Raw genomic sequence first — 14,376 nt, 5'->3', positions numbered from 1 at the left:
CGATGGCAGGTCCAAATATGTAATCTAATATTTGGGGGGGGGGGTCTATATGTGCACTCTTTGTGAGTAAGCCTTTAATAGCCACTTATCTCTGCTTCAAATGGTTTCCACAATCTCCTGACTCCACTGCGAAAGTTAAGCGGTCAAAGGCAGTGTTTCCTTCTACCATAAAACTATAGGGGAAATGTCTCAGGAAACAAAACACAAATTCAGTTGTGATCCTATGCTTCTGATTCTAGTATGAGCACACAAAGGCCCTAATGATGGAGAATGGCACATGTTTCAGTTCTACCCATAATGCTTGGAAGGTCTATTACATATATATCTGGGGTCACTAGACAGAATGGGTTAACTCCCGGAGCAGTAACTGTGGTAAATGTTTAAGCATCGGAGGAAGAAGAGCAAAAATGAGGGCACTCCTTTAAAAATCGAAGAACTATTACAACCTTCCACGCGTGCCATCTGAATTTGAGAATGCTAATTATAAGGAGCTGTTTTCAAGAGCTTGCAGTAAATGGAAACTACTTTTAAAATTCACTGCTCTTGAAGCATTGACAGAGCTGCCACGAAGCAAATCCTTCGACAGTGATTGCTTTAGCAAATTTCTTAGGAGTGTACAGAGGTGATAATAAGGTGCACAACTGCTACATTTTGTGCAGACAAAAGATGTTTTTAAGCAGAATTTGACAAGCTGCAATGATGAGCATCAGATTGTGCGCTACAGTTTTTTCACATTTGCCTCCTTTTAGATAGGCAACGCAACTCTCGGAAACCGCCAGATAAAGTTTGGGTAGTTGCTACTGCCTGGTTAGAACTAGCCTCCTTTCCTGCTGTGAAGAACAGGAAGTAGTAAGCATTACTCTAGGTCCAGCTAAGAATTCACTGTTCTAGGAGCCTGTCATCACTTCCCAGAAAACCAAGGGAGATTTGCATGGGGGAGAACAAGCAGGATGTGTGCTTAACCCTTCTCACACAATTTTTCTCCACTTGATGTGGCAAATATGAAGCAGCTGTGGGATTGCAGAGGCAACCATCTTTTTTTCCTTGCTGTACACTGAAGCAGCAATAACAGGTTTCCAGGCGTGTGTTCTACAGAAAACTGCAGACCTAAAACAAAAGATAGGAACAGAAGTGTATGCATCCCTCCCTATCTTAGCCCAAACAGGTCCTGTTGTATTTCAAGACTAACATTTACTGTAGAATGAGCCACAACAGCGAGAAGAAGACTGGAAGTCTTGTGTGGTCTCCTTTATTAGAATTCCCAGTCTACCAATGTGTTTTACATTTACAACCCTGAGTGTGCATACTCAGGATTTATTAATTAAGACATAACTCATCTATGCTAAGTGACCTTCAGTAAACACTCTTGTTTAGACATAAGAAATACTTTTGCATGATCAGACCTAAGCCCACTTAGTCCAGCATTCATAGAATTGTAGTTAGAAGGGATTCTGAAGATCATCTAGTCCAACCCTCTGCAATGCAGGAATATGTAGTTGTCCCATATGGGGATCGAACCTGCAACCCTGGCATTATCAGCACCACACTCTAACCAACTGAGCTATCCAGGCATTCTTTGTAAGGATGCCATCACTAAGCCAAAATTAGCCAGCAGTCCAAGATTATGGACAAAAGTCTACTTCATCATATGAAGTTTCAGAATGTCTGCTCATACAGAAATGCTTCCAGATGAGGGAGGGGGGGTTAACTATTAAGATTATTATTATTTATTAAATTTGTATACTACCCTTCATCCAAAGATCACAGGCCGGTTCCCAACATAAAAATACAAAATGAGAATGCAAAATGCATAATAAAACAAGAACAAACCAATAACCCCCCTCCCACAAACACATTTAAATGTTAACAGAATGCTAATCAGTCCCTAAAAGTAGATCCATTACCAAAGGGGCATAAAAGCCAACTGCATTTGTATCTCACCTTTCCTCCAAAGAGATAGAAGAAGCAAACTATGATTTTCTCTCCATGTTATCCTCACAAGGACACTGTGAAGTTATGTCAAGAGATAAGGACTGGCCCAAGCTCACACAGTGAACTTCATAGTCAAGTGGGGGATTTGAGCCTGTGTCTCCCCAATCCTACTCCAACACTCTAACCACTACACCACACTGGTGCTCTCTAGTGGTTCAGCACACTAAACCATTACTGGTTGTCGCTCTGCTTAACAAACACCTACTTCAAATGGGGTACTACAAACTTAGCCTACTCAGGGATAAGAATGGTTAAATCTCTACTCCAAATGTCCCTCGTATAAACCATCAAGGAGGAGTACAACAAATTATGCATAGAAGAACAATGAAGGGCAACAGAAGACCACAAAGTAATTTGAGAGACCCACCTTTTGTGACTATCCAGAAACCATGTTGTAAATTACTAACCAGATAGAGTCAAGAGTAGCTCTGCACTCAGCCTTCACTTTCATTCATTCATTCATTCATTCATTCAATTTGCATGCCTTAAAGGTAAAGAGACCCCTGACCATTAGGTCCAGTCGTGAGCGACTCTGGGGTTGCGCGCTCATCTTGCGTTATTGGCCAAGGGAGCCGGCGTACAGCTTCCAGGTCATGTGGCCAGCAAGACAAAGCCGCTACTGGCGAACCAGAGCAGCACACGGAAACACCGTTTACCTTCCCACTGTAGCTTTGTATTTATCTACTTGCACTTTGACGTGCTTTCAAACTGCTAGGTTGGCAGGAGCTGGGACCGAGCAACAGGAGCTCACCCCCTCGCAGGGATTCGAACCGCTGACCTTCTGATCAGCAAGCCCTAAGCTCTGTAGTTTAACCCACAGTGCCACCTGCATGCCTTACTGACCCAGTAATCCACTTACACATTTCTCAAACTAGTAACCTGTGTGGTTACTAAAGGTGCTTTCCCTGGATATGGTGTATCATAAAAAGACACAAAGTATTTCTATGTACCAACATAACACTATACACTTAAAGTGATAAAGTACCTAATATCACCTTACTTTTGCCGCTGTGCCATAGTTTGTCCAATGATTTACGGCTCATTATTTGTCCATGACAGCTAACCCTTGACAAAGTTCTGACAATGTACTAAGACAAACTATGCTTTAGCTCAGTGTAGTGCAACAAAAAATGACCAGTTGCAAGCTTCAGTTGCATCGCATTGCAATGGGGGTGGGGTGGGGCGTAGGGCTTCACTTCCTTCCATGACTGTCAGTTTGCATGGGTGAGTCGTGCCAGAGGCTCTCAGGAAAGCAGCCAGGACATCTTAGGATACCTCTTTTCATGGACAGGACTGCTTTCCGGCGATCTAAGGCTATTACTTACAAGAGAAAGCAGAGAGCATCCAGTTTACTAGTCTGTCACTAGAGGCCGAGACAGCTTGCTTTTCTTTGAGAAACCGCAGTTATACCTACACACACAAACACACACAGCATGAACCATGTTGATTCACAAATGAGAAGGGGAAACTTCCTTCAACTCTGGTGCAAATGCACCCAAGACCCCAATAGCTTTATGAAGGTTATTCAAAGTTTATTATTTGCAGTGTTCGAAACTCCCATTGTTCTAGGCGCATTTTGCAACAGGGAGTTTCTGAGCTCTGCGCACAGTACTGCACCTAAGATTTCAGATTAAAACTGCAGTGGAAGGAAATAGGATCTTTTTCTGCCTCCCCACTTCCAGCTACTCTCGGAAGACTGGAGAAGAGACCCTCTTAAGAATATTAGGGGGGTGGGCAGGGGAAGCACTAAACCATGTGAAAAATAAACATAATATTTTAGCTGTAGTTCATTCATTTTCAGCTTTGTATTCTTCTTATTAAAAAGGCACGCCTAGACGTTCTGTTGTTGCACTCATAACCTAGGTTTAAGGTGCCATTTAGCGCCTAGCTTTCATATCTCAGTTTCCTGCATTGATTATTTGGAGTGGTCAGTGGGAGATGCCAAAGCAAAACTGTTAAGAAATGGGGATGAGAGTTTGGAAATATTTAATGCATTCCTAAAAGCAAATTTAGACCAGACTAACAGAAAAAAACATATCCAGAAATAAATTAAAAGGAAATTAAATTAAATTAAAACAGGATTGCCAAGTTTACAGGAATTTCAGATGAACAATGAAAGAATATTTTTTGCAGCAGGGTGTTAACGTAAAAGAAGATTTCTACATGATTTCGTACAGCTGACATTACTCCTGAAAATATAAACTCTGAAGTCAGTAGTGCCTGTGGGAAACTTGCATCGCTTTTGCTTTTCCTTCACACATGGAGCTATACAAACAGTGTACATGGAAGAAGTCTGTAGCTCAGACAAGATGATTTGATACTCTATACTACCAACCCTTTATATCAGGCATAGGCAACCTCGGCCATCCAGATGTTTTGGCACTACAACTCCCATGATCCCTAGCTAACAGGACCAGTGGTCAGGGATGATGGTAATGGTAGTCCCAAAACATCTGGAGGGCCGAGGTTGCCCATGCCTGCTATATACTTTACTTTGGCATTTTAAAGGAGATATAAGATGTGAACACCTGGAGTTGGTAAGAAACTTCCCAAAAGCAACAAATATAATTATACCTACTAAGTGGAGACCATACAGCCTCAGTGGTTAAGTTAACAACTTTTGTTCATTTGAACAACTCTGGATACCAATTATTTATATGAAAATATAATGCTGATAACAAGCATCTGCCTCTCTCGTGTGAAATATTGTTAAGATTCAGATTAACAATATCTCTCTCTATATATGTATATAGTTACTATGCTTGACTTATATATTATGGATTTATTATTTTCTTGGTATAGTTTAATTTGTTTTGTATCTTTATAATTCATTAAAAATCAAGATTAGCTGGCTCAGCTATGAAATCAAGGTAATGATGGTCAGTTCAAGCAATTAGTTCAGAGTACAGTTTGGCAGAATCTGAGCTGTTGATGAAACATCCTGTATTATCTGATCTTTCCCCTTTAAATTTAAATGCAGTTATTTTAAAACTTATTTTCTGTTCTTCATAGGCTCTCGATAGGGGTTTCCGTCCAAGTTTAAAGTGAAAAGGGGGCGGGGTGGGGGGCAATTTGCAAGAACTCTGGAAACAGTTTTCCAATAAACAGCTTGGACCTTCAGGAGATAAATAAGCAACTGCGTGTTTTATCTTCACTGAGCAACAGCATATGACTTGTTTGTGACCAAGTTTGAAACCCTTGGTTTGTTTTCCATGTTAGACTGAAGTTCTCCAATTGGCTTGATGTGAACCATATGACTGATTGCTAATTATGTACCATAAATGTGTCTTTTAAATTTAGAAATGGAAAACCAAGAATAGGATTAAATTTCCAACTGCAACTACCAAATGATCCACTAGTGTCAACAGGAGTGCAAAACATGGAAGAAGGTGACACAGAGAAATTCCATAGAAGCAAGCAAATGAGCCAGCAGCTTTATTGACTTTGTGATGTTTGGGTTACTTGCTTGCAAAGGAATTAGACTAAGATCTCAACCATAGAGCTGTCAAACATATGGTCCAAGGACTGAATCCAGTTTGTTCTACACCATGGACTTTGGAGACTTTGCCAACTGTAACTTTAAATAAGCAAGATCACTCCCATATGTTAAATTGGGAGTCTTAAGACCACATAAAAATGAAAGCTCAAAGAACATGCCACCCTACAGGATTATATTAGTCTTTTGAAAACGGAGTTGGTGGTTATTATTGTACTTGTCTACATTCAGAACAAAAGAACTGACTTGGGATAGTCATAGGGCTATAGTACAGACATAGGCAAAGTCAGCCCCCCAGATGTTTTGGGACTACAGTTCCCATCCCCCTGACCACTGGTTCTGTTAGCTAGGGATCATGGGAGTTGTAGTCCCAAAACATCTGGAGGGCCGAGGTTGCCTATGCCTGGGCTAGTGTCTCTTCATGGAAGCCATGCTTCTGGTTTACCACCTCTAGTGGCCAACAAACCTGTGCCCAACATAGATAATTACTATTGAAAAGCTACTTATGGCAAGATGTCATAACATCCCATGGCATGGAATTCCATAAACTAGGATGTTTTAAAGTTAATTTCTTTGTCACTCATCATGATTTTACCATACTCCAGTATCATCCACTCCACTTATTTATAAAATGTTAAAGCTTAAAATTATTATTTAAATAATTTGTCCAGTAAATAACAGTTGTAATAAATCGCATCAAAATGCAAAATATTGTGCGTCCGGATTTAACAGTCTTATGAGCATCTGTGCTTATTGAACCCCCTAATGTGCTATTTACATCCTGAGTGGGTCGCTAGAAGAAGAATACACCTTCTGATATACAGGCTACCCTCGCTTTGCATGTGTTATGTTCCGGACCCCCACGCAATGTTGGTAGGGCCCGAGTAAAGCGTTCCACTCTTTTAGTGACATTTTCAGGTTCAGTGCTGTGTGCACATGCGCAAGCACACATCAATCAGACGCGCATAAGTCATTGCCTGCACATTAACCTTCAACTATGAAGAATACTTGCCACTTGTTTCTATATTTCTAACCTTTTAACAAAAAGGGCACCAATGTTTCTAAAGAGCTTTTTATATATCCAATAACATCGTTTCAATGAATTAATCTTGCCTACATTTTTAACAGCCATAAATAATTTGTGATATAAAAGAAGAAACAATTCCTTTGCAGAATCAATGGTGCCTCTTCCTCAGTAATACCTGATAAATATGTAGATGAACAATTCTCTAAACAAAATTGTATACCAATTTACTCAATCTGGGCTAACACAGTTCCTTCTCTTCTACTTTCTTTCTACTACCAGCTTCTATAACTGCCTTTTATAATGGACTTTGCATTCTAACAATGCTAGGACCTTAGTTATACTTATGACCTTCGATTACTGTGAATGTGTGAAGTCATGAAGGAATCCGATCCTGGTGGATACCTGTGCTGCAAAGAATACTTTCCACTTTCACCATACATGAAGCCTTCCTTTCTTATGCTGAGAGCACCAGAAGGATGTTCCAGAAATCCAAACAGAGGACAAGCAGACATTCTGGAACCGAAACAGGCAAACTAAGACCCATTCATATCGTGAACACATAGTTTTGTACCGCTGAAGCAAGGCCAGTGCATAAAACTGTAGGATGGCATTTACACATGGCTAGCGAACTGAAGCGTTGACCAAGGAAAGAGTCAGTTAATATGTCTTTCTAGGAATACACACATCAGTAGAGCAAGAAATCTAGGCAACACAATTTAACTATCCCAGATACTTTGTAATGCATTTTAAAACAAAATGTAGTTAGCTTAAAATACAAGTAAAATAAGGAAAGTAAACCCATGTAAAAAGGTATTTGTGCCATTAAATACCTTGCTGAAGGACTTTTTATTTAGTTTCAGACTTAAATTGCTGTTTGCTTTGGCACTGAATTGTTTCTGATCTATAGAGTTCTTACCTTGGTATTGTGACACATTTTGTATTGCAGTTTTGAGTGGTGATTGCTTTTTCAAGCTCATCCAGTTGTCCTGTCTTCTTGAGCTTCTTCACCAAACTTTTCACTGCTTTCTCACACCATTTTTCTTCCTGACCATTCTGCTCACCCCCGCCAGCACCTCCTGAACCAGTGGCAGACTTCTTCCATCCCAAAAGTCTCTTCACAACAGGTGGAGTAAACGGTAATATAGACGACATGGCCCAGATGTGGCTCAACTTATGCAATGGTTTAGCTGCCCTTTAGAACCTATGGAAAGAAGAAATCTATTAGAAGGTTTAAGGAAGAACATTGTCTAATCTTTCACCTAAACGTTCTGACTACAGTATTTCTCTTTTAAAAATGAGCACTCACATTCCCATTTGTACCAAGAATGAAGTCCTGGCACCTACTTGCTGAGGCTTAACTTCAACTGAAACCAGAAGGATATGTGCAAGAGAGCCCTATGTATCCTTTAGTCTACGCAGGTCTTACTCCACAGTAAATGGGCATAGAATTGTAGCATTAATTAGGCAAAAGTCATCATTCAGTTGTGCCTAGAAAATGTATGCATGATTTGCTACAATTCACCAATCCTTGTAAACAAGTTCCCAAGCAACATCCTATGCATCACTGCAAGCAACAGATTTAAGCACAAATAAATAAAATACTTTCCCTGAATTTCAGCTTATCACAACTATTTTGCAACTAGGGGAGACAGATTTTTCCTTTGGTGTTAAAAATACTAGAATGGCATGGCAAGGGTGTCCTTCTGGTCATCCCAATACATGTTGGGAAGTTCTTTTTATACATTTTAAATAAATTCTAAAACTCAAGAGTAACAGGGGGAAAGGTTGCACATTTCTGTGTCAAGGCCAGCTACAAGAGTGCTGAATGTGTGCATAATGCTTTGTCACAGCAAAATGTGCTAGCCACTCTCAGCAAAGTCCATTATCAGAGTCTCTGTATTCATTTTACTGATTACAAAGCTCAATCAATGAGGATAAGTCTGAAAACAAGTTTCTGGTTTTCATGACTGCAGTTACATTTGATTATGTGTAATCTTTACAAACCGTTGCAGTGTCAAGACACCACAAGCTTTTACACCTTCCTCACACATTTCTCCTGCTCAGAGTTTATTAGTTGTTTGCCAAAAAAATTCAGGAGAAACCTCAGCTATTGGATTTAAATAGAGCATGGAGATCTGGTTTATTCACACAAAAATAGAATGCATAATTCAGTCCCAAGGACTAAGGTTTAATTAACTGCAGAATATGAACTCTGCTGTATAGCACTGAGAATTATGCAATTGCTCATTCCTCTTCACCACTCCTTTGGCGGCAATTCCCTGTTTTCCTCCTCCTCTTGAAATGGGGGCGGGGGGGGGGTTTGCCCCGGGGACTTTGCCTCTATGTCTCCCAAGCTCAGTGTAAGGAGAGGTACAAAATCCCACCTCTCCCACAATGCAGGGGCGGTGGAGGGTCATCAAGACCACATGTTTTTGTTATATCTGATTTTGTGAATGTCTGATCTGTGGCGACATCTCTATTCTTCCTGCCATTGGGGTCCAGCATGCCCACTCTAGTGGATTGCAGAAAACATTTGTATCATGAAACCTCCTGTCATCACCCCAAACTACACAGCGGCAGGGGCATTCAGACTAAAAATGATGTTTACACTTTAGTAAAAGAAAGCAATGCTTTAAATAATAGATTTCTAATAAGTTTGTTTTATTTTCCCTTTAAAAAGGGGTGGTGGTGGAAGGAAATCTGTTTTTCTAACGTTGAGGAAGAAATGGACTCTTTCTACTCGGCTGCTGCAGCTGATTTTAGAAAAGCTTGAACTTGGTATTAGACAAAACAGTGCCAAATTAAGCTTGTGCCCTATTTCTCCTGCAAGTGCTCCAGTAATTGGGCGAAAGACAAAGACAGAAGCACAAGCAAGGCCTCAGCTTGCACTTCTCTACACAAGTTGGGAGAAACCGGCAGCATGCTGAACGTGGACCTCAGTTCCATAGAATCGTAGAACTGCAGAGTTGGAAAGGATCCCGAGGGTCATCTAGTCCAACCTTCTTTGTTCAGGAATCTCAGCTAAAGCATCCATACCAGATGGCCTTCCAACCTCTGCTTAAAAAGTTCCAAAGGGGAGTCTACAACCTCCCAAGGGAGTCCATTCCACTGTCGAACAGCTCTTACTGTCAAGGGAGTTCTTCCTGACGTCTAGTTGGAAACTCGTTTCTTGTAACCAGTTCTTTTGCCAACTACATCCACTGTACTAAGTTCTATCCAACTACTCAACTGGCTACAAATGGGGCAAAAAAGTCCAAGCAGCAAAACCAGCTCAGCTCTGACACTACTACTTAGCAAAATTAAAAGGGACAGCTTTCCTGTTTGAAGAAATGCTCTCATGCAAAGCATCTAAACACCCTGCAGTTAAAATTCCAACATAAAATCAAAATGTTTATAAAGGCCTTAACACAGCTTTAATGAACACCATATACAGTACGAGATTTATAAAGCATCTGAGAACATGCAAGACCATAGAGGCTCACTTTAAAGTGAGATGCAACTTGCTAATGCTACAAAGCACCTCATTTCTTCAAGGGAACTGCACTTTGCATTCATTCTTTAAGAAGATGAGGATGAAGTTTAACAGCACCATAACATTGGGAAATATATGGTTATCTTTCCAGTCAAGACTAATTTAGGGGTTCTGTTCGGGAATTAATTCTCAAAGAACCTATTTTCAATTCATCCCTGTGCTGTGGAAGTGAAGATTCCATCGATAAGTTGGATCTTAATAGGAACACACAGTGGTACCTTGGGGTGAAGTACCTAATCCATTCCGGGGTGCCATTCGCACCCCAAAAGTACTTAACCCAAGCTTCTGCATATGCGCACGCGGCGGAACCTGGAAGTATAAACTTCCGGGTCCGCCAAGTATGCAACCTGAAAGTACACAACCCGCAGCGTACTCAACCCGAGGTATGACTGTATATATAAAATGGAAAAGCATTTCAGACTCTCCATGAGTCTATGGCTTGAACTGGGATAATGGAACCTTTGTCTGATTCAAAGACTAAATCGTTCCTCCGCCATCAGTTTGGTCACATACAGACTTCACATATGCTGTATGCTTCTAAATGACTATACAAAGGTAAGAGTCACATCCATTACTTCACCTACTTTCCGCTTCTGGAGCAGCTTGTCACTCTCATGTGGCCCCCAGAAGCTTACTCATAAGGAAACGTGGCTCTCTGGCTAAAAAAGGGGGTCCCTTCCTCCCCCCAGCCCCAGTTTAGAAAAAAAAGGCAATTGGAGAGTGGACATCAAAGAGGTTTAAGAAATTGTGCATGGTGTAGGGAAAGACACCTTTTCACCTCTTATTACTACTTGAACACAAAACACTTCTTCACAAAGCGCTCCCATTTATGAAATTTGCTGCCACACAATGTGCTGATTGCCATATACTTAAGATTACTTTTTAAAGGGGTTTAGATGAATTGGAGGATGTGCATCAATGGTTAAAGTCATGAGAATGATATGCGAACTCCAGGCCCTGGGTCCTTCAGATCCTGTTTATAGACTTTCCACAAGAGTGAAACAGGATGCTGGCCAAGCTGGATTCAGTGTTGAGTCCTCATGTTCTGAAGCAGTCTCTCCCCCCCCCCCCAACCGCAGCCATCATCTGACCTCTGTCATTGCCAACAAGGGTTTTGCCACCAAGTACTAAGTCCATCTTTTGCAAAGGGATCAAATACTTATTTCACTCATTATAATGTACATCAATCTCTGACTTTTGTCTTCTGGGTTTCTGGGGGTTTTCTTGTTATTCTGTCTCTCACAGCTACAATAAACCTACCATTAAAATTATGGACTGGTCACTTCTTCGCCAGAGGGCAAATGGGCAAATTTAGCAGGGGATCAAGTACGGTACTTTCCTCCCTCACTGTACATATTCCAATTAACAGCCAACAATGGAATATAAGCAGAAATAGCAAGACCACAGATATTGCATATCCACTAATAACCCCAAAAGTCTAAAGGGTCTTTAATGCTCTCTCACATGTATAGCTGTATTTTTTCATTATTTGAGCTAAGGGCACTGTAAATGAGGGTTACTCTCTTTTTCTCTCTCATCCTTACACAACAACCGTCTGAGACACATTAGGCTGAGAGTGTGACCCAGTGTGTCAGAGAATGAATTCAGGTGAGGTCCACGAACAAGGAGAACTGGAATTCAGGTTCCCTAGCCCACATAGCTGCCAAGTCCGGATCGTAAAGATCCGGGATCGGCAGCGCGCCCATGACCGGAAGTTGCGTGACGCAACTTCCGGTGGCGCTTAGCCCTTCTATGGGCACCAGAAAATGGCGGTGCCAGCACCGGAAGTCGCTTCCGCGCATGACCGGAAACACGTAAAAGCGACTTCCAACGCCGGCGCCGCCATTTTCTGATGCCCATAGAAGGGCAAACCGCAACCGGAAGTCGCGTCACGCAACTTCCGGTCATGCACGGAAGCGACTTCCGGCGCCATTTTCTGGTGCCCATAGAAGGGCAAAGCGGCACCAGAAAAATGGCCGCCAGGAAGAAGCGAATTTAAGGGACATTGCCGGGATTTTCCGCCAAACGGGAGACCGCCGGGAAACGGTAAGAAAAAAGGGGTTTTCCCGGCGGATACGGGATACTTGGCAGCTGTGCTAGCCCAACTCCAGAACCAAAAGTTAACCCATGAAGGTCCAATTAGAAAGTAAAATTTGGTATCTTGGGAAATAAGGGAAGCACACAATGGTTTGGAGAACATCTCAAATGGAACAAAAAAAACTTCATGCTGTAGGATGGATAGCAAGATATGAATAGTAGGAGCCCTTGACCACATGGGCATTCTACCAGTGTAAGTCGCATTTCCTCCCTGCTGAATATAGTGCCAGAGCATTCTCTTTTAGCAGACTCAGCAGCTCAGAAATACCCTTCAGCTGCTAAGCAGATACAAAATTCTTCAATCATTCAAGCTGCCAGAACATGAGGGCTCCCAACTCTGAAGAGCAAATAGAACATTCTTGGATTATTATAGACCAGTGTTTCCCAACCTTCTTCCTTTTGACCGTGGCCCCCTTTCTACCTTGTTTCCTTCCTGTGGCCTCCCACCCTGTCCTACCAGTAGAAAGGTAGCTATATAAATGTTGTGTTTGTAAATAGAACATTTTTTATCTAGAAGTTTTATAATTTATACAAAATACAATTGAATAAAATGATAGGAACATAAAGAAATATTGTTGAAGCAGGAAAACATAGAATCATAGAGCTGGAAGGGATTCCAAGGGTCATCTTTCTAGTGCAACCCCCTGCAACGTAGAATACTCAGCTAAAGCATTCATGACAGACGGCCATCCAACCACTGCTTAGAAGCCTCCAAGAAAGGTGAGTCCAGAACCTCCCCGGGGAGTTCCATCTTCTATGTATTATAAAAATTAAACACTTATTTGACCCCCATTATTTGACACCAAATAAAATTGCCTCTTTCCACATACCAACCTGAAGGCAATCAAAAATTCATTGGGGAGGCCCACCACCAAATAAAGTCCAGGCTGCAAGACTCATAACAGGACTTCTCAGTGGTGGAGCCCTGATTGTGGATTCCTCTCCCTCCTTCCCCAACTTTAGGCAGGCACTGACAACAGTTAGTTTTTGGCACCAGGAGTTTTGAACTTTGAATACTGGAGAAGGACAGATGGAGGAATGTTAGATACAGAATTAAATTCTGAATGTTGGCTGATAATTTTTTTTTAATATACCATTTTATGTACTTTTATATGTTGAGACCTGACCTACAATGTAAATTTTACAAATAAATAAAATTAAAATTAACACCTGAAGGGTCACATGTTAGCTACCTCTGGCTTATACAATAAAGCAAATATAATTTCTGATGTACTTCGAAGCTGGCCTTAAACTATCATGCAGCTCTTCAGACCACAGCAAGGGGCCTGGCCACAAAATGTAGAAAGAGAAGGGTATAAATAGAAAGTAGCATGAAAAGAGAACTGGTTTCACTAGTGCTCTCAAAGCGTTCAAACTGCCTTTGTTATAGTAGTCACAATGTACGTCAAAAAGAGAAGCCATTTTTTCACTTTTACTTCTTGGTCATTTATGGGGCAGAACGACATTCTTATCAAGTATCTATAAACCAGAACAAACCAACAACTGAATTCAACAATTTGCCTCATCAAGCCACAGACTTCAAAGAATATTATTTTAACTTTCAGGCACCTCTATTTCTTGTAGTCGACCAGAGATCACAAATACCACAACTACTTTCTACTTCATGGAACAACTAATCCTATCTCATGACTTGCAGCAATTCAATTTAACAGATCAACAATTACAAATATTCTAACAAAGTAAGCTTAGGTATTGTCTTGTGGATTTAGAATAGAAGTAATTAAATCCAATTTGGAAAGCAGAATTTACAGCTCACTTAGCAAGTCAAATCCCTAAAGGGACTATATTTTGGCTACCGTATATTGATTTATAATGTATTTTGTTAAAGCTGCTTAATAAAATTAATTTTTTAAAAAGGAAAAAAACATAAAAATAACGTGACATTAAAACAGCTGCAGGTAAAGAAACACAGAGTACCACATATTAAAATGCAGTTTGGTGTTTGGGGGAAAAAGGGGGGGGCTTCCAATTACAGAATTTACATGCATGGTCCAATAAGGTAATACAATGTACAGTCAAACCTGTTTATGACTACCTAGGGGAGCGACCGCTTCAGTGAGCAACCGTCGCGGACCCGGAAGTGATTACATCCGGGTTCTGCAGCATCGGATGCGCAGACGCGATCTGCACAGCCTGTGCGCAGAAGCGCTGTATTGGTCTTCGTGCATGCGCAGAAGCGTGCCTTTGGCGAGTGACTGACTCCGCGGAACG

At 41.1% G+C, this 14,376-nt stretch overlaps 1 protein-coding gene across 5 annotated transcripts in view; it reads right to left on the bottom strand.

Annotated features, from left to right (window-relative positions):
• SMAD2 (SMAD family member 2) overlaps positions 1-14,376 on the bottom strand; it is a 41,321-nt gene that overhangs the window by 19,530 nt on the left and 7,415 nt on the right. For all 5 annotated transcript variants that reach the window (XM_035100435.2, XM_035100434.2, XM_060280374.1 and 2 more), the window contains one exon: positions 7,432-7,716. In XM_035100435.2, coding sequence (XP_034956326.1) covers positions 7,432-7,667 — 236 coding nt within the window. In that variant the 5' untranslated portion in view covers positions 7,668-7,716. The remainder of the gene's footprint in view (positions 1-7,431; positions 7,717-14,376) is intronic.

The sequence above is a fragment of the Zootoca vivipara genome, chromosome 11 (assembly GCF_963506605.1).
Source record: "Zootoca vivipara chromosome 11, rZooViv1.1, whole genome shotgun sequence".
NCBI classification, from domain to species: domain Eukaryota; kingdom Metazoa; phylum Chordata; class Lepidosauria; order Squamata; family Lacertidae; genus Zootoca; species Zootoca vivipara.
The sequence above is the reverse complement of the archived record's forward strand: the minus strand, read 5'-3'. Positions and strand labels throughout refer to the sequence as shown.